The 23740-nt window shown below is 40.4% G+C and overlaps 2 protein-coding genes across 3 annotated transcripts in view; both read left to right on the top strand.

Moving 5' to 3' along the window:
• The first annotated feature begins 1 nt into the window (after position 1).
• TMPPE (transmembrane protein with metallophosphoesterase domain) lies at positions 2–5143 on the top strand. Its single transcript, XM_010712984.3, has 2 exons — positions 2–123; positions 2852–5143. Exon 2 carries the CDS (start codon positions 2936–2938, stop codon positions 4253–4255), a length of 1320 nt encoding a protein of 439 aa, XP_010711286.1. The 5' UTR covers positions 2–123; positions 2852–2935; the 3' UTR covers positions 4256–5143.
• Positions 13–23740, top strand: part of GLB1 (galactosidase beta 1) — a 66103-nt gene continuing 42375 nt past the window's right edge. For both annotated transcript variants that reach the window (XM_019616613.2, XM_010712985.3), the window contains exons 1-7: positions 13–123; positions 12073–12242; positions 19987–20137; positions 20420–20480; positions 21564–21658; positions 22445–22625; positions 23434–23492. In XM_019616613.2, the coding sequence (XP_019472158.1) occupies positions 70–123; positions 12073–12242; positions 19987–20137; positions 20420–20480; positions 21564–21658; positions 22445–22625; positions 23434–23492 (771 nt within the window). In that variant the 5' untranslated portion in view covers positions 13–69. The remainder of the gene's footprint in view (positions 124–12072; positions 12243–19986; positions 20138–20419; positions 20481–21563; positions 21659–22444; positions 22626–23433; positions 23493–23740) is intronic.

Below are 23740 nucleotides of genomic sequence, written 5' to 3'. Positions count from 1 at the left end.
AGTCAGCTGACAGCGCCGTGCGCCGGGGCCGAACGCTGCTGACCGCTCCGGTGCCCGCTCGCTGCCGTCATGCTGCGGCTGCTGCTCCCGCTGGCCGGCCTGGCGGAGCTCCTCTGTGCGGCGGTGAGTCCTCGTCTCCTCGTCTCCAAGCACAGTGGGCGGTTCGCGTGTCCGCTGGGGGTGCCCGGGCTCGGAGGGGAGGTGAATGGCGTCTCAGGTGGCTGCCCCTAGGAAGGAGGATGCTGCACGGCCTTCGTTACTTTTAATTTAATAACAGCCGCTATTAATGAGTGCTTTAAGCTGGGGGTGCGGGCCGGGCCGGCTGCTTCCTTCTCGCAGCGCCTTTCGTTTCGGCGGCACCCGCGTGTGTGAGGAAGTGAGGCGGCCGCTGGCCGCCCCGCCAGCCCCTCTGCACGGTTCGCAGCCCTCGGGCTCACGCATACCTGCTGGTTCTACCCCACCCGCCCTTTAGGTCCATTTTATGAGGAATTACACATTAAGCAGCCTTTGAGGGGGGGGAGGAGCGGAGGGGGAGCGGAAATGGAAATGGAGCTGCTGCCTGACACCGCGTTATCTGATCACATGGAAAAACTGGCTGTTCCTGTGCGTGCTGCGTGAGGGAGCTGTGTTCCGTCCTGCCCCGTTGTGGCACTGGCTCCCTCCGACTCTCTGGAGGGTTGCACAGCTGCCTAACGAAGGCCCGGGCAAATTCTTCGTCCTGACAGTCGCTGTGAGAGCTGGGCTTTGTCACTTACTCCTTGAGCTTGAAGCAAAATATCGCTCTTATCTTAATTTTTGTTAATTGAGTGATGTGCAGATGGCTAAAGCTATATGAAAAGCAGAAGGGTGACAGTAATTATGGTCACTGAGCGTTATGAGGTTTACGACTGAGCGTTATGAGGTTTACGACTGAGCGTTATGAGGTTTACGACTGAGCGTTATGAGGTTGTGAAGGTAATGGATGAGGGGGAGCTGACATCAAATTCAGTGATATGAGATTAGTAGATTAGTTTAAAGTAGATAAAATGCTATAAAAATATACAGTGAATTTTAGTAATCTGTTGCTACAGGAGGTTGTAGAAGCAAGTAGATTACAACAAGAAGGATTAGACAATATACATCGGGTTCATAAATAATGTATAGAAAGGACAAGGCTGAGGGTGTGCCTTGGAACATCCCTAATGTAACAGTTCTGTCTGCTGCAGAAGTAGGAGAGGAACAGCACACAGGCAGTGGCCAGGGTCACATTCTTCCTACCACCCTTTCTTATTGCTGTTGTCCAGACTGAATATGGCTTGGAGTCTAGAGGTCTGTGGACTTGAACCAGTTGGACATTTCTTATCTCCTTAGCTTTACCTTCTGTTGAAGCATTTGTGTAAAACAGCATTATTTTTTAAGGACAATGTTGTAACAGCTGAGAGGCCTGGAGGAATTGAGAGCTGCAGCACCTTTTCTTTCTTAACCTGTATTTCAGTGACCAACCAATGAGAGAAGGAAGAAAGAAGCTTTGTAAAGCTTGATTTAGTCCTCAAAACATAGCAGATACCTGTCAAAACAGGGATGCTAACATCCCTTTCAGTTAGGGAAGGTATGTGCTTTGTCATGATAAGCATCATGACAAACTTAGGTCTGTAGACATCTGGTCTCCAGCTCTCTGTGTAATTCTACAAGGCTGTTCTTCTGCCCTAGTTCTGAGGTATTTTTGGTGATAGTGATTGTTTTCTTTTTCTCTAGTTAAAGACCAAAATACAGGAAGTGTTTTGAAACAGTGTGTATTGCTGTGTGGCTTTAAATCGGGTTTTTTCTGATATCTCATACTCGGTCAGTATTGTATAATGCAAAAGACCATCCAAACATCTTTCATCTGTGGTTAAAATAAAACAGTGCATTTATTTTAAATAGAAGAACATGAACTATGCGGTAGTAGAAACACTATATACTCTGGACAAAATACAGATTAAAGTGGGGGATTCCAGTAAAATTTATATAGAACGCTTGCTTAGCAGTTTTCAGTCTGGTAGCAGAACTGTATTATCTTAGTACCCCCCTTCCAAAGGAATGCAGTACATGATGTTTAAATCCCATTTCAATTTAATTGCAGCCTGTTAGGCCAGGGTATGCTGAAATAGGTGTCAAGTCTTAGGAACTTTGCATGTTATGGGAGTGAGCAGGAAGTGAGTAGCAAAACACAATGTGAGTTTCACTGGCCCTACCAAGTTTGAGAGATATGGGGAGCTCTTATTCACTAGTGGAGGCAAGGATGTTTCCATATCCATAGAGTACAGTTTCTAGGATCACAGCTGCATTTCATAGCCATTCTGGTGGGCATCCCACTGCTGATGTTGTATAAGTTTATAGAGTTTTGTGTTCAGTAAGAAGGATATATTGTAACACCTGCTTTTGGGATGGAGCTGACTGCTGTGAAAAAGAACAGAAAAAGCATATGCTAATAGCAGAAACAGCTTAGTCATGGTTGTAGAATACTATAATGATTGTTTGCCAATAATTTAATGATTGTTTCCAGAGGTCATTGCATCAGCGTTGTGATCTATTGCCAAGTGCTGTAAGGAAGTCATAGTGGAGAGAGAACATGTTCAAGGAAAGAAAAGAAAAGGGGAAGAATCATTGAGGGAAGCTGGCAGAGAACTTGGAAGCAGAATGTCAGGACTGAGTGTTTTCAGTTCATTATTTATCCAGCATGAGGAAATTTCCTTCCTGACGTTATGGTAGTGATTCTGTATGACCCAGTATCCTGGGTAGTATGTGCAGAATTACAGTCCCTTATTGCAGTCTGGGAAAAAGGGAATGTGTGTAATATTTTAAAACGGCTGATACTGGTTCCTGGTTGCAGGCTTCATTGACCCAAGGCATCCCTTCATAACCACATAATTGCCTGCTGGAGACTCCTACAGAACAGAACAGACAGGAAGCAAAGATGATCTCCTTCAAGCAACTGCCCCTTGAGGCAAAGGCTGCAGTGGCTGCAGGAGTGGTTTTCTTCTCCATGATGTTATCACGGAGTTATCTGGCAGAACAACTGGAGCTCAGGACGCGGCGTTGGCTTCTGAGGCTGCAGATGGCACTGTTTGCTAACACGCTGATGCTGATAGGATCTCTTCATGTTTGGAAAAGCACAGTCACCATGTTTTCCAGGTCTTCAGCTGCCAACTCCTTCTTTTTCATGCCATGGAAAATAGCCGTCTTCATGTTTCTAGCTTTGGCTCACTCAAGTTTCTTTACTTTGCTATTTCTTGTTGCAGAAGAGCCCTATTTCTTTTCTTTAGCTGCCTACACTTGCCTGGGGGCCTATATTATTCTTATTTTCTTCCTCTTTGCTCTGGGCTCGGTAGAACAGGCTTACAAGTTCTTTGCTGGGAGAGGCATTAAGGCAAACAGCAGTGGTAAGAGCAACAGAACAGCAATGAAGCCGGTTTTGGCAGTCATGCTGACTGCTGTACTGACTGTCATTGGGCTGCTAAATGCTTCCCAGCCTCCTACTGTGAATAGAGTGGAGATTCCAGTTCACAAGCTGCCCTCAACAATGGACAACTTAAAAGTGGTCTTGCTTTCAGATATCCATCTGGGACCTACTGTTGGGAAGACCAAGCTTGCCATGATTGTGCAAATGGTTAAGGCTTTGAAACCAGATATCACAGTGATTGTTGGGGACCTAACTGACTCCGAGGCAGAGATCATACGGCCTGCTGTTGAGCCTCTTGGAGAACTTCATTCTCCTCTGGGAACGTACTTTGTCACGGGAAACCATGAATACTACACATCAGATGTTAGCAACTGGTTTGAGCTGTTAAAATCTTTTAACATTCGGCCACTCCATAATGAGAACGTGAAGATTGTTTCACCAGAGAGCACTGATGACTGGTTCTGCCTGGCTGGTGTTGATGATATTGAGGCAGATGTATTACGCTACTCAGGGCATGGCATGGATTTAAAAAAAGCTCTCAGAGGTTGTAGCAGTGAGCATGCAATAGTGCTGCTAGCTCATCAGCCGATGGCTGCAAAGTGGGCCCTTCAGGAGAGACCAGAAATAAATTTAATTCTCTCTGGTCATACTCATGGAGGGCAGATGTTCCCACTAAACGCTGGGGCTTATTTTCTGAATCCCTTCTTTGTTGGCTTGTACAAAGTTGGGCAGAACACCTTTGTCTACGTCAGCCCAGGGACGATGTACTTTGGAATACCCATGAGGTTGGGCAGCAGAGCTGAAATAACAGAGATAATTCTACGTTCTCCTTGAGGAGTTTCCCATTTTATGGATTTTTGCCATCGTTTTTAGTCAGTACATTGGCTTTTTTGCTCTGAAAGAAAACGCTTTTTCAGGAAAGCAATAAGAATGTATTAGGATGGACTTAAGCAGATTCTGTTAAATCTGAGGAGAAAACAATGTATCTTCGGCCTATGTAACAAATCAGAGGGCGTGTAAAAATACTCAAGAAATTCCTTCTTTATGTTCATTGTTATTGACATTCTGCATTTAAAGATAACACAGTCACAGAGATGATGCATGTTCTGTGCATGTTTACTGTGTGTCCTACAGCTACTTCATGATTCTCTGTTGATTATGCGTTAGGCAGTTGCCTTACCCAATCTCAGATTGGTGAAATTCGGCTCTCTTGCAGTGAAATCACACACATGTATTTTGCAGAAGGGCCACAGAATGTCCTCTGAATATCTAAATTCCAGAAGTCTTATGCTAAAAAAGGTTATGGGAAAGGAACAGTTTTATTTTTATTTGATTGTCTTTATCTCACTTTGTCTGTAGCATGCTGCGGGGCTACCAGTCTGCGCTGCTCACCAGTGCAGGGAGGTGCCAACATTATTTTCTGAAATTCAGGTTTTCTTCCATTTGAGAAGTTGAGGGAAACTGATGTTTAAGATGAAAGTAGCTGTCTCTCTGCAGGCATTTTCCCTAGAATAGTTGGGCATTTAGTAATTACTTTCTGAAAGCAGCTGTAATAAAAGCAAATGAAAAATAATCTCTTAATTGACATCATTTCTGTTGCTATTTGAGCATTCACTGCTTTATGTTGTAAAGCACAAAGTCAAGGGCTGAGGTATTCTGTCTCTTTTTTCCTCTTTGTTCAGTGTTTTTGTTTTTTTTTGTTTTTTTTTGTTTTTTTTTTTTTTGTTTATACTTAATTTATCATCTGTGATTTTTCTTCCATGAGAGTATGGGAATGTTATTTGAAAAATATGCAGATAAGATTCAGTGAGTTAAAGCTTGAACTTTGTAAGGTTTTAATATTTCAAGTAAGTGGTGTCTTCTTTAAGAAGACTAAAGGCTGCTGCAGATCATTTCTTTGATAATATTTGCATATCAGTGGCCTGGTTGTCTGATAGGCACATAGCAGAATAACCAACTGCTACAGGATAACAAGGAATTTTCTCTCCATCTTTCCTAGATGAGCTTAACACAAACTAAAATCACTCTGGGGAATATGAGAGATCAGAAAATCTTAATACAAACATTCTTGTTTTCATAGCTCGTACAAGAAAGGTAGGATGCAAATGAATGTGAGTACATTGTGGCTGATGAACCAGTTTTCTCCTGTACAACCTCCTTTCCTCCCCTTCCTCTTTGGTGCAGCTCTGTGGAACACCACAAGCAGCAGTGACTGGCATCTCTGGCTGTAGTCACAGGGACTCACTCACTCTGCTCTCCAATATTCGGCTTTCTCTTGGGCAGACCTATGTGCCGTGGGTCAAAAGTGTTCATTGCTGAGGATGGCAGGACCAGAACTGTGGTTTTCAGTGTTTTCCTGTCTTCCTGTGTGGTCCTGAGCCAGACACACTTCTGTTTTACTCTTCAGCAGTTGTTTTCATTTCGTGGGAGGTGTGTCTGAGGTATATTTGATGAGTGTCATAGGCTTTGTAAACATGAGGAGTTCTGTATGTGAAATTTTGAAGTCTCATTTCATCCATCCCCTTGAGCCCTCCAAGACTGAGCTAATTACTGAGCTATTTTTGTGTCCCCTTCTTCCCTATGAAAGTCTTGTATTTTTACTCACAAGAATGTTGAGAAACACTGTTAAGGGCACACTAACAAATGTACTGTGCACTGAAAGCTTGATGGAGAAGCTGGGGAAGTCAGTCTTCTTTTAGTCTGAAAGCAGAACTGGCCCAACCTGCCAGGCTCTTCTACTTGTTGGACCAGATCATTCTGTTTCCCAGCACCTACAACTTTGTAGTTTTTCTCTTAATGCAACAGTATCTGCTTATGTTTTCAGAAGCTTTCACGTGTATTTAATACCTTCCCCCTCCCACGCTCTGTCTTTCAGGATTCTTTCCCATCAGTGGCATTGCGTAAAATGGCCTTACGTAGAGAGAATCTTGATAGCCTGTATCCCTCTGTCTGTTTATCTGAATGCCTTCATTTAAAAGCTCTGCTCTGGATTCAGCTATGTAGGATGTTCCCTCTAGGCCAGCAGTCCTGGTGTACAGATTTTCACTTAAGAGTTACTGTGTTAAGAAGACTAATTGCTAGTTTCCTTAACAGGAGGCTTTTGTAGGTCTGTCTTTAGGTGCTCTCCCAATGAGTTGCTAGTCTGACTTTTACTTTGTTTTCCCTGCTTTTTATTTCTCTCCTCATTCTGCCCAAATGCATGCAGAAACCTATCTGCACTAATCCTGCTGTCACCAGGGTGCACAGGTAACTTGTGTGTTTTTGCGTGCTCCTCTGTATATCCTCTCAGGAGCAGATATGGTCATATTATCATTTCATAAATGTATTGAGTTCTGTCAGTATAATTTAATTCTTGTTTGGTTTTCTTTAATTGCTTCTGAAAGTTTGGTTGCTTGATGATAAGTACCATTTAAAATGTTTATTTCTGTGCCAAAAACACTTCAAAGCCTACTCCTATTCTTTCTATTTTAATTACATATGGGAAGTATCAATCTGATTTTTGATAGCATGAGGAATTAACCCTTTCTAATATTTCTCAAAGACAGAAATCCCTAATTGCCCTTCAAGGATTTCTGTATGCATGTTCCAATTTGACTTCGGTGTGTGTGATTTAGACCTGTGTTCAGTATCAAATGGAAAAAAAAAAAGAAAAAAGAAAAAAAAAACCTGAACTTTTGCTGCTTATTTTGTATATTTTAAATTCTTTTGTAATTTTTGTGTGTGTGGAATGTATTTAATTTGTAGAACTTAACTAAATGAATATATATTTCATCCTACAGTAGGCCAGTTCATCTGGGGCATTGGATGGGGACAGAGTTAATCACTGCCAGAATAATACCAGAATAATATTAATTATGGTATATGATCAGTGAAGAGTGGATATGGAAATATGTAAGTTGTTGTATAACAAATGCTTTAAATGTTGGAATTTAATAAAACTTTATTTACTTAGCAAGAAAAATGCCTGTCATGCCCGTTTATTTTGTACCGGTATTTCTTGTAGCAGTTCACACTGAAGAATTTTAACATGCTAATTCTATTTTTTGCCAGCAAAAAAACAAGTGACTCTAAATCTGACTTAGTTTTGTAAAATCTGACACCCTCACTGCTAAATGAGGCATGGATGAAAGTGGTAAAAGTAAAGCCACTGCTAAACTTGCCCAGTCCCTGCTTTTATGAATGTATATGCTCTGAAGGGGACGAGGGGCAGAGAAAAGAACCACTATAATGGTAGAGAAAGAGTAGAGTTGTTGGGTTTGTTTTTCTGGGGGGGTGGGGGGAGGAGGTGTTGTGCTGGGTTTTCATGGCAAGGGAGCAGCAGGAGTGGTCTGTGCTTCTCAGTTTTGATGCTTGCACCTGTGGGGTGGAAAAAAAGCCCTGGAAGAGCTATTCTGGTTTTGAATGGTCATGATAAGATGCTGGACATAGTCACACATGGAGGGGTTTGCTGAGGATTTATATTTCATGTTAGTGCCTTTTCCAAATAAGGAGGGAAAAAACCCCCACTACTTTGTCAATTTGAAGAATGAGAGATTCTAGAATCTGTTAAATGGCTGATAGATTGATGTGCCAGAACTGATTTTTTTTTTCCTAAGTTGAGAGAAGTACACATTAGAAAACATGGGAAGAGCATTAAGGTTGCAAAAGTAAGTGAGTACTTGATTTAAGCAAGGACAAGTGCTCAAGTTCCTCTGTTTTGCACATGAGTGTATAAGATGCAGCCTTATATCATTGCCTCTGAGGGCTTGAATTTTTGTCTGGCAGGTACTATGGTTTGGTATAAAGATCCAAAACAGTTGGTAGTCAGTTTGCTTACCAAAGTGGAAGCTCCACTGCCCCATCTGCTATGTATGAACAGGGATCTCATTTCTTCTTTATATCCACAACCATGAATATTGACCAAGTCAGACAAATTCATGATAATTTATTTTCATCATGAGCCCTACGCTATGCTGTAAGGAAGAGCTTGAGTTGTGCACAGACAATCAAGAAGTGTTGCATGGTTATGAAGGGAAGTCTGTTCACAGTGGGCAATAAATGAGTTAAATCAGAGTAAGTACCAGGGAAGCATCGCCTCCACCATATCGTATCATGTACATATGTTTATTATAATATTTTCATATTATGTACTCATAAGGAAGGTGGTTTACAGTTACATTTGCAGCTTTAAATGGTAACTGGATCAGCAACCACTTTCATAATGAATACTTTCTTTTCATTGTCTTAAGAAATCCCTCTTTTGCTGCCAGAGATGTCTGTGCTCTGAAAATGGAGCTGTGTGAGCAGTGGGTTCGTTGTGCACTCAGCACTAAAGTGCCTTTGCCAAAGGCCCCTGTCGTGCATAGTGTGAGTAAGGGGGTTAGAATTCTCTCTCATAGGGGAGCAACAGCTGCTGGGACCATCCTCCTTTACTTCCAGGACTTCGCTAGTTGTATTTGGAAGGTAAAACTAAAAACACTGTATATGTTTAGGAAATCACATGCAGTCATCATGTGTGATACTTTACACTTCCTTCAGTCTTCCAGTTCTTATTGCCCTGCCAGCCCAGGACTGTATGTTTTCTGTTGTTGTATGTGAAACAAGCACTTTCATTTGCTGTTTGCAGGATGCAGTGTGCATGTAAGATGCTTTCTACCACTTTATTTCGGGTTTACTGTTAAGATTGTGACTTTATCACAGTTGCAACACACTGTAATTATCTCCTCCCTGGGGTCTGTAGTCCTCCAGTGTTTGTTCTGTTATCAGACTGAGTTGCTCCTTTTAATGACAGTCTAGGGTTAGGCAGGTTTACTCAGTAATTTCTTCCTCTGGATTTTAGCAATGTAGGTGGTTTCTTTTGTTTGTTTTTTACTTTGTACTCTGTCCTTTATTTGTACTCCTGTCCTTTTGGTCTGTGACACGTTAAACTGACTCCTTTATTCTGTCCAGTTGCATAAAGAATATACTCTTGGTTGGCAGTGTTGTCCAGCTATTGGTCAGGAGTCTTGGATATTTGCACCCTTGTCCTTACACCTGCCTATTGCAGGTCACTTTTTCCATTCCTTTCACTTCACTTTTTCTGTAGTACAGATTTACAATGAAATTGTTCACCAGGTAACACGAAAAAAAGTGATTGCATGGGAAAGTTCTTCAAAAGTTTATAGTCTGTTGATCCCTACTTACCTTTGTGATAGTGCTGTTGGGGGACACCTGGAGTTGTATGGTGGCATCTCTGTTGCCTCTCAGATTTTATCGCTTTGGCTTCATGCAATCATGGATCAATTAAAGGTCAACCAAGGGGTCAGGCCCAGTCAGCATAGGTAGATCCTGTTTGACAAATCTGATTTCATTCTATAACAAGGTGACCAGCTTAGCGAATGAAGATAAGGCTGTCGATAGCGTCTATCTGGACTTCAGTAAAGCCTTTGACACTGTCACCCACAACATCTTCATGGAGAAGCTGACTGCCCAGGGTTTGGATGGGCATATGCTCTGCTGGGTGAAACACTGGCTGGGTGGCTGGGCCCAAAGAGCTGTGGTCAATGAAGTTAAATCCAATTGGTAGCCAGTCATGTGTGGTGTCCCCCAGGGCTCAGTACTGGGGCCACTCCTATTCAACATCTTAATCAGTGTTTTTGTTGAGGGGATTGAGTGCACCCACTGTAAGTTTGGAGATGATACCAAATTGGGAGGAAGTGTTTATCTGCCAGAGGGTAGAAAGACACTACAGAGGGACCTGGATAGTCTGGATTGATGGGCCAAAGTAAACTGTATGAATTTCAGTAGGGCCAAGTATCAGGTCATGCATTTTGGTCAAAACAACCCCAGACAACCCTACAGGCTTGTGGAGGAGTGGCTGGAAAGCTGCCTGACAGAAAGGGACCTTGGTGTACTGATGGACAGTGGGCTGAATGTAAGCCAGCAGTGTGCCCTGGTGGCCAGAGGGCCAATGGCATCCTGGAATGGTTTGATAAGCAGGACTATGGAAGGAATCCTGCCCCTGAACTCGGCATTGGTGAGGCCTCACCTTGACTACTGTGTTCAGTTTTGGGCACCTCAGTACAGAAAGGACATCGAGGTGTTGGAGCAGGTCCAAAGAAGGGCAGCAAGGCTTGTGAAGGGCTTGGAGAATATGCCCTACGAAGAGAGACTGAAGGAACTGGAAAAGGAGAAAAGGAGGCTCCTTTTTCTGGGGAAAAGGAAGCTGAGAAGAGACCTTATTGCTTTCTTCCAATGCCTGAAAGGTGCTTACAGTGAGAGCGGGGCTGGTCTCTTCTCACTGGTGACAGGTGACAGAACAAGGGGAAATGGCTTCAAGTTGCTCCAGGGTAAGTTTAGGTTGCATATCAGAAAAAACTTCTTTACAGAAAGGGTTATTAAGTACTGGAATAGGCTCCTCAGGGAGGTGGTCGAGTCACCATCCCTGGATGTGTTTAAAAACCGTTTGGATGTGGTGCTCAGAGACATGATTTAGTGCAGGGTTGTTAGAGTTTGGGTAGTATGGTTAGGTTGTGGTTGGACCTGATGATCTTTAAGGTCTTATCCAACCCAGGTGATGCTATGATTCAGTCAGATTGCTAATTGTTAAGCTCCATTCTTAGTGTGAGGTAAGCCAAGGTTCACCTGTTCCAGATTAAAACAAGTCAGTGCCCTTCAGAAGGTTTTAATTTATGCTATTAAAAGGTGTGTTTTATTTATTGTAGTGTATTGTCCAATGAAATATGGGCTATGTTGGTTTGACTGCTGACATATTTCTGATAGGCACAGGAAACTAACTGATTAACAGTGGTTAACCTTAATTTTCACTTCATAAATCCCTACTGACCTTTACTGAAAGGTCAGAAATGGTACTGGAGAAAGAACTGCCAAAGGTATGTGATGAAAGTGTAAGATGCAAGATGGTAGGGTTTATAAAAATAAAAATTAAAGGTTCATAAAGGCATAGGAGCATGCACTTAATAAAAATTTGTTTTCCTGTCCTTTTTGTTTTTTGCAAGTTACTTGAAACAAAAGAAGTACCGCTGTTGTTCCCAGCAGTTTGAGTACTAATGAATTTAGGCTCTTGAGGGGTAATCCTAGTGATCTTGAAGTTAAAGTATGTTTCTTTTGTGTCAGAGGTGCAGATTCTTCTGCTGAATTTTCCTGCTTCTTTTAAATTTGCTGCTGGGTAAATGTTTTAGGTGTGCTTAGCTGGAAAAGTTTTGAAAGGAGGACTGTCTCTAAAAATCACTAATCTTCATTGATTTACATCAATATGTAAATTCCTTAGACTGATCTAGCACAATATCATATTTACTAGTAAATAAGCTTTCAGTCCTGCTTCTACCTGTGCCATGGAGCACTTAGAGCATGGTATTTGTTCCTCGAAAGCTCCCAGTTGGCGTTTGTTTCTAGTGTGACATTGAGTTGGAAATCAGTTGTATTTTCCTAAACCTCAGTGAGTGAAGTGTGTTGGCACTCCACAAACTGGTAAATCTCCCCTATCAAATTAGTCATCACTTGCACTGCAAAATGTGTTACTGTAGAAAGATAGCACTGTGCACTCAATTGCTGAAAGTGGAGAATACACGTGGTATATTTTTGTGTAGTGGTGGACTGTTCTTCATGTCTCTCATAACAGAAAAAGCTTATATTGTATAACTTTTAATACTTTTTGTTGTTGTTTTTCACAGAATATACCCCGGAGGACTTTTGGGATTGATTATGACTGCAACTGCTTTGTCAAGGATGGGCGCCCTTTCCGTTACATCTCTGGCAGCATTCACTATTCCCGGGTGCCTCGGTATTACTGGAAAGACCGCCTCTTGAAGATGAAGATGGCTGGGCTGGATGCAATTCAAACGTAAGTAGCTACTGATTTTCAAAATTATTTGTAGTCCTGGGAGACCCAAAAGAAGTAATGATGGGGGAATGTTACCATTGTTACTTTTTAAATAAATTGTTTGTTTTTTAAGTAGTAGGTGAGAAAGCTCTTGAAATGAGAAGTGGAAGATGATGTCCACCTTAGCATGGTCTGAGATGATAGCAGCTAATAGACTGCTTCTTTGCTATTAGGCAATGCTTACTGCTTCGCAAATCCAAGATGCAAATGTGACCTGAAACAAACAGTTGGACTGTGAACTTTGGCAACTAAGAAACAGATAATCCTGTCCTCTCCCAAAGGACATCCTAATCTCATGTTGAGAGGCAGGCTAGGTGAGAGGTGACGGTAAAGTCTTAATTACAGTTTAGATTGTGTTGCCCTGAAGCCTTGAAAATTTAGGCAGAGGTTGTAGAAATATGTACAGCTATTTCACCAGGAGTGTTTAAATTTAGGGAGATAGCTGTGAAATAAGCTATCTCCCTAAAAAAACAAACAAAAAACACCAAACAAACAGAAAAAACAACGAAAGCAACCTCAACAGTCACTTGTGTCTACCAAACCTTCACTCCAGCTTTCATGGCAAGGGAAGAGGAGTGGCAGAAAAGTGAATACGCACAGTCTTTTCAAGCGATGGTTGCAATTACCATGCATGGTTTTATTTATTTCTTAAACCATTACAGGGCTTGGAGTATGTCTTTAAAACTCTCTCCTTTTTTGCTGTGGGCCATTGAACAATGTTGGCTTTGGCAGTGCAGAGCCTGTTGTTTGGGGTGGTTTGTTCAGTGGGAGCACTCTGCTTTTTCTCTCCGAAAACCTTTGTCTTGTTTAATCTGTGAGTTTCAGGGCTACCTTGTACACTTAGTGGTTTGATTAACAAGGGTTGGTATGTGAAGAAGAGCTGGAGAGGTGGCAGGGAAGGAAAAGGAGGTAGGGTGGATTTTTTGTCGTTAGTTTTTTGTTTTGCACTTGTAGCTTTCTCTTTTTTTTTTTTTTTCTCCTCATAAAACTTCACTGTGCTGTGATAATGTGGTGACTTTGTTTCTTCGTTTTGATTAAACCAAGTAAGCATATTCTGTCTTCCCACATAAATGAACAACTGGGTTAAATAACACACTTCCTCAGGAATGTCAGGACAGAGTTGCAGGAAATGCCCATGTGAATATTTTTTTATTGCAATAAAGGTACTCTCAAACAGACCTGAAAATTATATCATCTGATATCTGGTTTGAAGATTAGCCTTGGTCCTAACAGTGGCTCTGTAACTCTTATGACCCAAAGTGTCTTATACTTCCCTTACTTCTTGGATTTATTTTCATCTTACTGCTAACCCCCATACATCTTCAGTGCCCTCACTTCATTTCCAGTTTTTTCAAGCAGTTTCTCTCTTGTTTCTTTGAAATTTCCTTTTCATTTTTGTACTGCATAGCCTTTTGATATAGGAATCTTTTTTATTTTTTTTCCCCCCACCTCTTCTGTTTTTTTTCCTGTTGCTTTTTTTCATTGCTTCCTTCTTCCTCCTCTCATAAACTTTAACACAAGTGTTTGGGGTGGTACTTTTGGTTTCTTCCCTCTTCCATTTTCCCCATTTTTTTGCTTGTTGGGATCTTTTATTCCTGTGCTTTATTCAAAGTGTACTTCTGGTATACAGGAAGGACTGGCCTCTTGGTGTTAGGGTCTTCAGGACTGTTTATGTTCTGGTACAAAAGATATGATACAGCTGTGTTTCCTTGAGAAAATGTGACTTGCTGCAGCCTTAGCTGTTTTTAGTGGATCATTAATTATGGAGAAAAAAAGCTTATCACAATCTCCTTTCCACTGTACAAGAGTTTGGAATTTATTTATATTTTTCCCCCAGTATTACTTACCTTTGGATTCTTTCCTGCTATGGTGAAAGATAGGTCCCAAATGTGTATCTTGCAGGCAAAAGTACCTCAGAGCCCCGCATATTCTATAAGAATCGAATACATGAATCTCACCATTTGACACTAATTTCTCTCTACCTCTCTCTTAAAAAAGATAAAGATGTTTTTTGGGTGTGCTTGCAGATAATCAAGCTGTACAGCTCTTGATTATTTGATATGAAGCTATAAATTTCCACATTACTCCAAATAGCTCTGCTGTGATTTTGTGTACTTTTAATAAAATGATTATTATTTAGTTGTGTTTCTGTCTTTTTCTTTTCCTACTTACTGTTCTAGGGATAAGTGAAAGTATTAGCAAGAGACTGAGATACTAGTTGTGTGAAATCATTCTGGAATAGGCAGCAGCAATGCCAGATGTGCTGGCAGAATGTGGCTATAGGACGCCTTATGTTTGAGCTACCTTTTCAGTCTTTCACTGGTTGGTGTTATTCCATCCTACCTGGCCCTTGAACTCTTCCAGGGCTGGGACATGCATGGCTTCTCTGGGCAACCTGTTCCACTGCCTCATCATCCTCTTTGCGAAGAATTTATTTCCAGCATCTAGTCTAAATCTACCTTCTATTAGTTTATAACAGCTCTTGTCGCATACCTACCTCCACCAGAGGGAGTGCCTCTCCAACTCTCCCGTAGGCCCATTTAGGTACTGAAAGGCTGCAATGAGGTGTCCCCAGAGACTTCTCTTCTACGATCCGAACAAACCCAACTCTCTCAGCCTGCTAGCTCCTTCAGCCTGTCTTCATTGGAGAAGTGCTTCAATCCTCTGATCGTCTTTGTTGCCCTCCTCTAGACCTGAATATTTTAAGCAGTAACAGAATATGAGAGGATATGAGATCACTTGAGAATATTGTAGGAAACCTGACTTTATGTTAAAGCTGGAAGTATTGACATCTAACCCTTCTAAATAGCAGACTGAAATTTGACTACGTGGTGTCACATCCCAGAAGATGAGGTATTACACCTAAGAACCCCCTTTCTGCTTCCCTCTGCATGCTACTTGCAGAGACATCTGGTCACCCAACTGTAATTGTCCTTGTTTTCAGTTACTGAACTATGATATGTGAACTAGAAATGGGTACAGTCGCAAACATCTGGGTAGAACTGAAAGTTGTAAGTTATCTCATGGAGGAGATAAACAATTCACCACTAGATGGAGCTAAACACTTACAGGACTGTAGCAATTGAGAAATTTCCTGGAAAATTAGCGGTTATTTAAAAGTTCAAAAAGCCGTATTTATTAGGAAAAGAAAAACACCTATAGAAACTCCATGTAGGAAAGAACTGTTGTTTAAGATACCTTTGCATTAAAAAAGAAGAACCAAGGAGATCCTCTGTCCTTCATTGGATGCAGCACGGAACGTTACCACCAAGGACGAGGAAAAGGCTGAGGTACTCAGGGCCCTCTTTGCTTCTGTCTTTAGCAGTCGGATCACTTATCTGCACGGTTCTCAGCCCTCTAAGCTGGAAGACTAGGATGGGAAGCAGAACAAAACCCAATAATTCAGAAGGGAACAGCAACCTACTACTCCACCTAGACTATCACAAATTTATGGGGCCAGGTGGGATCTACCAGAGGGTACTAAGGGAGCTGGTGGAAGTGCTTGCTAAGCCACTTCCTGTTGTTTACTGGCAGTCCTGGTCAACCTGGGAAGTCCCAGATAACTGGAGAGACATCTGTGTAGAAGGAGAATCCAGGGAACTACTAACCTGCCAGCCTGACCTCAGTATTGGGAAAGGTCTTGAAGCAGATCATTTTGAGAGTGAGCACACAGCATGTGAGGGACAGGCAGGTGATTAGGCCTAGACATCATGAGTTAATGAAATGCAGGTCCTGCTTGAACAACCTCATCTCATTCTATGACGAAGTGATCCACCTAGTGGATGAAGGAAGGCTATGGGTATCCTAGCCTGCACTAGACTTTAGTAAGGTCTTTGTCTCTTTCCCACACTATTCTCTTGGAGAAAGTGGCAGCCCATGCCTTGGACAGATGTACTCATAGCTGTGTAAAAAACTGGCTGAGTGGCTGGGCCCAGAGAGTGGTGGTGAATGGAGTTAAATCCAGCTGGTGACCAGAGGTCAATATTGGGACCAGTCCTGTTTAGTATCTTTATTGATGATCTAGACAAGGGGATTGAGAGCATCTTCAGTATGATGGCAGATAACACCAAGTTGGGAGGAAGTACTGAGTTGCTTGAGGGTAGGAAGGCTCAACAGAGGGATCTAGATTGTCTGGATTGGTGGGCTGAGGCCAGTTGTATGAGGTTCAACAGGATGAAGTGCCAGGCAGGTCATGCACTTCAATCGCAACAACCCCAGGCAACACTACAGGCTTTGGGCAGAGTGACCTAAAATAGCATGCCAGAAAAGGATCTGGGAGTGCTAGTTGACAGCCAGCTGAATGTGAGCCAGCAGTGTGGCCAGAAAGGCCAATGGCATCCTGGCTTGTATTAGAACTAGTGTGGCCAGCAGGAGTAGGTAAATGATCATCCCTTTGTACTTAGTTCTAGTGAGGCTGTATCTCGAGTAGTGTGTTCAGCTTTGGGTCCCTCACCACAAGGAGGACATTGAGATCTTGGAGCATGTCCAGAGAAGGGCACTGAAGCTGTGAAGGGTCTATAGCACAAGTTTTATGAGGAATGGCTGAGGGAGCTGGGATTGTTCAGTCTGGAGAAAAGGAGGTTCGGAGGAGACCTGAATGCTCTCTGTAAACACCTGGAAGGAGGTTGCAGCAGGTGTGTGGGGGGGGTGTCAGCCTCTTCTCCCAGGTAAATCTGATATCACTAGAGGGAATGGCCTCAAGTTGTACCAGGGGAGGTTCAGGTTGGATATTAGGAAACATTTGTTCTCCAAAAAAGTGGTAAGGCACTGGAACAGGCTGCCCAGGGAGATGGTGGAATCACTGGCCCTGGAGGTTCAGTAAGTGTGTAGAAGTGGCACTGAGCAATGTGAGTAGTGGGCATGGTGATGATGGGTAGACTGTTAGTTAGATTAGATAATCTTAGAAGTTTTTTCTAACACTTAGTGTTCCATGAAAAAAGCACAGTTTGCTTTTTCTAAAACTCATGTAATTAAACAATAAACAAATTATGTGTAAAGTGCTGTTTTGTTACTTATGAAAGGAGTACAAGGTGTTTAATTTTATAAAGTGTGGGGAGAAAAAAAAACACAACACAAGTATTACAGAGAGAATTATACTGTGTTTTGCAGTGGCAGAAGTGTTGTTGTTTTGCCTATTGGTGTATTTCTGAAATAGGAGAAAAAAGTTTCAAAGAAAAAAGAGGGTTATGAGCTAAAGCTTAGAAATTGTATGTAAATGGAGATTAAATGTTATTATTCAAATAAAAAAAATACTGAGTTTCAGGTTTGAAAAAGGAATGTTGCATTTCTTTATGCATTCATTATTCTTATAGTAGTGAGAACTATCGATTTATACAGTGGCATATAGAAATCATACTTTGCTAATACTAATAATTTTGAAGTTAAATGATTTGAAGTCATTGCTAGCTGTAGAAAATCGATTAATGGATTTGAGTGTATTAGAATTCTTAAAGCAGTCAAAGATGCTTTTATGTTATCATTCATTCTGTAAGCAATGAGAAACTTACAATGAAGTTAATACCGAGTCATCTTTATTTAGCTCAAACAGGTGTATTTTTTCAGGGAATGAATTGCTACATAAACATGCCTGTTAATTTAACCCAGATAGAGTCGTCTCTTTTGCAGTGTTGACGATTCAGTCACGTGGTAATTTACAGTAGAACCTACTCACCTTTTTTTCTTCTATTAATGCCATTGTCATATCTCCTTTTCATTTTAAATTTTCATCTTTGCCTTTTCATTTGCAAGGGAGAAGAAGAAAGTCATAACTCTTAATTTCATGTTGATATCAGGCCATGTTGTTGATTAATTACAAAACAACTCTACAAACATGTAGAAACTCGGTCATGTTTGCTGATGGACTTTCACCTGCCCCACCTTTGCCAATCAGATGGCAGCAAAAGCTTTGGGTATAGCCTGACTTAACAAAGAAACATGACATACTTCTCAAAATATCCTGCTGCCTTCCCAGAGAATTCTTAGTTCTTGTGCTTCACTTAATTTTTGTTCTTTGTTAATGTTATACCAACTTACCTGTTTTTTGTTTTTGGTTTTTTTTACTTGTTTGCTTCTAGGAATATCATCCATCACACTACCAAAAGCCTTGCTAAGTCAAGAGACGTCATTCTTTTTTTTCTTTTTTTCTCCTTCTCCCCTAGCTGTTTAGGCCAGTTTTACTTTGAAAGAATGAAACTAGCTGTATCTGCTCTTGGCAAATCTAGTTCGTTGTTTGTTTTTTTTTTTTGTTTTGTTTTTTTTGTTTGTTTTGTTTTTTAAATCACATCATGACATGAATCATGCTGTAGCTTTTCTGGTACCTTTCCTAGGCTTGCAGTTAAATTGGCATGTTATTTTCTATAATATTCTTTCCCACTACTCCTTTTTTTTTTCTTTTTTTTTTCTTTTTTGGTAAGGAATATATCATCTTGAGTCACATACATGTAATATAGAAGAATAGCTCTGGCAGTAACATAGCTGTTAGTGCTTAAAGCAAACTAAAGTTATTTCTGCAGTGGTAACCAGGATAAAGGCATATTGAAAAGGGAAAGCAAGCACAGTATGATACTCTACTGTATTGGCCTTTTTGAGGTTTGTTGGTTTTTTTTTAATAGTTATTTACTTCATCTACTTTAATTTTAACCATCACTGATCAGCTTGCTTCTCTGCTTGAAACACAGGTGAAATCACAAAACCAAATTAACAATTAATGTATTTTAGTGTGGTTTACATACTCACCAAATACGTGTTTGCTTTGTTCTAAGAAGTGAGATAATTGATTACTTTGGAAGCAGTTACATCGGATTGACAAATAAATAAAATATATAGCAGAGGGAGGAAAATCTGCATTTTGTTGTCTGTTGAATATGTTGCTTAGACTCTATCCTGGCACACAAATTTTAAGCTTTCGCTTTTCAAGCAGAGATTTGCAGTTTGGCATTTGTGAGGAAATAATACTACCTACCATTTCTGAAGCATTATCATATTGCTTTTTTTTTTTTTTAATCTGTTCATTTGCATGTATTTCCAATTCCAGTATGATCATAGGTGATTTAAATACATGTGTTCATGTGAGGGTTTTTTCTTTATTATTGAAAGCAGTGTTTTCTACATTTTCTTTTCCTGTTGGGGTAGTTCTTACCAGGTTAATGCTGAACCTAAAAACAAACCCAAACAACAAGAAAGGTGTTGCTGGAGAGGCTCTTTGCTTGGCTAACCACAGTTTCGGTTTTACACGCTTTCTCAAATCTGTACTCTGGAGCAGTGGCAACACTTCTGTTAGAGGAATCACAAACCTATGTGCAAAAAGTAAATGCATGGGGAATGAGTTTTCCTGTTCTCTATCTTTTCCTGTTCCTTATCTAGGCTGTATCCATCTGTAATTTTAATGTCTACCTCTGCTACAGCTGCCACTTAGCGCTGGGCTAAGAAACAACTCGTGTTCTGCATGGGCTGTAAGCTACAACAGTACTTGTAATAGTTGGTAGATAACAAATAACTTTATTACTCTTTTATTACTCTGCAATCAAGAGTTGTTTGTTGTTTTTTTTTCTTTAGTCTTCTGAGAGAGATTCTGTGATGGGGTGGCAGTTTACTACGTTCTGGAAGTAGGAGAGAAGTGTTGATCTGCTTGTTTGGCAGTTTTATTACTGCATTGAAATAGGGCTCTATTATTTTCCTCATGTCAGATTATCTCCTCTCTTTGTAGGTATGTACCATGGAACTACCATGAAACCCAGATGGGCGTGTATGATTTTTCTGGTGACAGAGATCTGGAGTATTTCCTGCAGCTTGCTAGTGAAACTGGCTTGCTGGTGATTCTAAGAGCTGGACCTTACATCTGTGCAGAATGGGACATGGTACAGCCTTTTGTAACAGTTACTTTGTTTGTAGGGTAAATATAATGCAAGGATTTATGTCTTAAAGTAGACAGGGGTACTTGATATATCCTCAAAAATACTTCTGGTTTACTGTATTTAAACCAATGTATTTTGACTGACTTCTTACAGTGCAAACTTAATTAATAGTTGTTTTGCTTATACTGAACTTGTAGATTTATTTTTATATATGTTTTGATAATAGATTAACTTCCTCTTATTTCCTAAGAGTGGTCACTGAAATAGTTCCAATTCTTTTCCCAGGGTGGTCTTCCTGCATGGCTGTTGGAGAAGGAATCTATTGTTCTGAGATCTTCTGATTCAGGTAGGGGCATCAGAAATGTCTGGCAAAAATATTCTTCACCAACAAGCTGGTTTACTGTCTGAGGTTATTTCCAGGTAATTCATATTCAAATATTTCTGTTAAAAGCTATGCACTCAGTAAATATATATAACAAACAAGGAAGGGTCAAAAATCATGCACCTTCTGTCATTTCAGGAATTACAGGCTGAGTCCTTAAGGTAGATGCATGCCCTAGAATTTGTGGGGGGTTTTTTTGTTTGTTTGTTTGTTTTTATTTTCAGAAGTTGATTTTCTAAGAAAATGACTGAAGTAATTAAAACAAAAAAACCTAAAAAACTCATGGTGGAGCCACCCTAACTGTCTCTTTGCTCCAGAGACCTTTTGTTAAGAACTTCTTAAACAATCATCAGTTGCAATTAAATTTAAAAACTGTTATAAGTTTCAAAGCTATTGACAAGTTTCATCAAACTGGTACCAAGTAAAAAAATTATTGTCGTCATTAAAGAAATGGCAAGTAGCTCTCAGCTTTGATTTTTTTTTTTAATTTTTATTTTTTAATTTTAAAACTGGCCACTCATTGTGGGAATTCTTCCTAGCTGATCGGTGTGCATGAAATTCCAGAGCTAAATACAGCACTCTTAATGTCATGGACAGGATGTGTGCACACGAGGTGAGACAGGATATTGGAGAGGGGATCTGGGGACAAAGATGTAGATTCATGTTGTATCTGACTTAATTTCTCTCACAACGAGCAGAACTAATCTATTTAAAAAAAAAAAGTACGGATAGAAACACTTGTTGAAATGCATGAGGACAACTTGTGTGAGACACACTGAAGTCTCTGGTGTTCTTCAAAGTTCATCAGTATTTAATGTTTTATTATTTAGTAAACTGTAGTGGAAGCTGACATTTTTGAATGAGTGTAAGGACACATCAGTTCATTAAATGGTGTTCTGAAATACTTTAATATTTAGAAATTTATATTTATTTACATCTATCTGTTTTACACGGTAAAAATTACACATACAGTAAAACAAAGAAACAAACAAAAAAGACAGAAAAAAGCGGGGAAGTTGTGAACCATTTATACTTTATGTATTACAGATTACCTGACAGCAGTGGAGAAATGGATGGGGGTCCTTTTGCCAAAGATGAAGCCTCACCTCTATCAAAATGGAGGTCCAATCATCATGGTGCAGGTAACTTTCTGAAAAACGAATGAATGCAAGCAGCGTGGGTACTTATATTGTTCTTGTGGATGCTCCGTAAGTGTTGGCTAGTAATGTACAACAAAGTTTATTAATAGTTTAAGGTAGCTGAAAGATTCATTGGAGTCTCTTATTCTAAAGAACTGAAGGTACTGTCTGCAGAATTCAGAGTGCTCCATCAAAGTTGTTCCCCAAAACTTGGAAAACAATAGAGAAAATGGAGTTTTCTATAGGGAAAATGGAGTTTTTTAGATCTGAGGTTTATGCCAATTCTCACATTGAGCCAAAATACATTATGGTTACCTGAACTCTTCTTATGGGAGGGTTTACTGCAGATAGGAGCAAGAACAGTATGAAATAAGCCTAAAGCTTTTATCCAGAAGAGCTTCAAAATTTAGACTTTTTTTTGTTTTGATCACCTGATTTGAACTGTAAATGTTTCAGGGTACCGTGCTGTGCATTCCTGGTATGTATTTTCTCTTAAATTACTAGATACGTAGGAGTGCTTGTTAAATTTTCCTAGTATTTGACTGTAGCACAAGCTTTGAGCTGCTTATTTTAATCTCCTCACAGTGATTGCTGCAGCAGGAGATACAGATGAGAGGGAAGAGTGCCTATAAGTGTTCCCTTCTGTTATTCTTCGTTTCTAGAAATTTAAATGGCATTTTCAGCATTTCTGTCAAAGGAAAAAGAGACTTGGATTTAAGCTTCCAATTTTTGGAGTTAGATGCAAACTGGAATTGGCTACTGCTCTGCCGACTTGTTCTTACCATGCAGGTGGAGAATGAATATGGAAGCTACTTTGCTTGTGACTATGACTATCTGCGTTCCCTTCTGAAGATCTTTCGCCAGCATCTTGGGGATGAGGTGGTGCTGTTCACAACTGATGGTGCAAGCCAGTTTCATTTGAAATGTGGAGCTCTTCAGGGTCTTTATGCGACAGTAGACTTTGCCCCAGGTTGGAGACAACTGTTTGTTACCAAAAAAAATAAAATGCGCACACTGCCACAATTTGCTGTGATATGGGTCTGAGGAATGATCAAGCAACCATAGTGTGTTTGGAAAGTGTCCATTTGATGGAAGAGGGAAGTTGAGGCTGTGAACATTCATATACTGCACAGACTTGGCAAAATAGGCTTAAAGCACAAGAAACAAATTCAGAGATCTTTTCAGTTTCTTTTGTATTTTTGACTTCTTATGTATGTTATTCTCTTTATAGTCAAACATGCACTCCTAGTAGCAATTCATTTTTTATAAATGGATTGAAATTAAGAACTCCATGTGCATCTTTCATGTGACAATGAGCTACTCATGAGAGTAGTTATTTCTGCGTCCTGTGTTTTAAGCCACTAGGATTGTTCAGAAGTGAAACCCCTTTTTACCAACTGCTTGACAGGAAGACTGCTCTTTCCCATCCTCTTGCTACCACAACCCCAGGCCAGTATGTTCCAATGACTGAGTAGTAATTCTGACACATCTCAGGGTTTTTGGTGCCAAGATGTTATTCCTGAGAAGAGCTGGGTTTTCAGAGGATGTACCTCAAAAACAGAGATGTGCATGCGTGCATACGTGCATGAATTCATGTGTGCATTTTAAATAAGTTCTGCAACTTAAGCACTAGAATGAAACATATTCATTCCTACATTTTCCAGAATTTCTTGTTTATGTTTTTACTAGATGTTGGAAGGGAGGTATGGCACTTTTCAGTTCTTTTTTTACTGGAATAAGTTGGAGATACTGCAACTCAATCTTACTTCTGTTAATAGGTGGAAACGTCACAGCAGCATTCTTAGCTCAAAGGAGCAGTGAACCTACAGGCCCTTTGGTATGTCTTTTAATTTACATTCTTATATCATTCCTAATCTTAGTGGTTAACAATAGAGGAGTTGACAACAGTTTCTCAGGAATGTTTACAAAGATGTCATTTCTAAGTCAGTCAGAAAAGCTGAACAGAGGCGCTTCTGTGTGTTTGTCAAATCCACATTAAGTGTTCTGCAGATATTCTTTTGGTCCCAGGAGATACCAATTTTCAGTATTTTTCCTTAAAAAGACAAATGTTTACATAGCAGCGGA

The sequence above is a fragment of the Meleagris gallopavo genome, chromosome 6 (genome assembly GCF_000146605.3).
Source record: "Meleagris gallopavo isolate NT-WF06-2002-E0010 breed Aviagen turkey brand Nicholas breeding stock chromosome 6, Turkey_5.1, whole genome shotgun sequence".
Lineage (NCBI taxonomy): Eukaryota > Metazoa > Chordata > Aves > Galliformes > Phasianidae > Meleagris > Meleagris gallopavo.
Note: the sequence above shows the minus strand (reverse complement) of the source record. Positions and strands in the feature narration are given on the sequence as shown.

Excerpts from the sequence above, each read along its gene's own strand:
- TMPPE (XM_010712984.3), top strand. The coding sequence starts at position 2,936 with ATGATCTCCTTCAAGCAACTGCCCCTTGAGGCAAAGGCTGCAGTGGCT.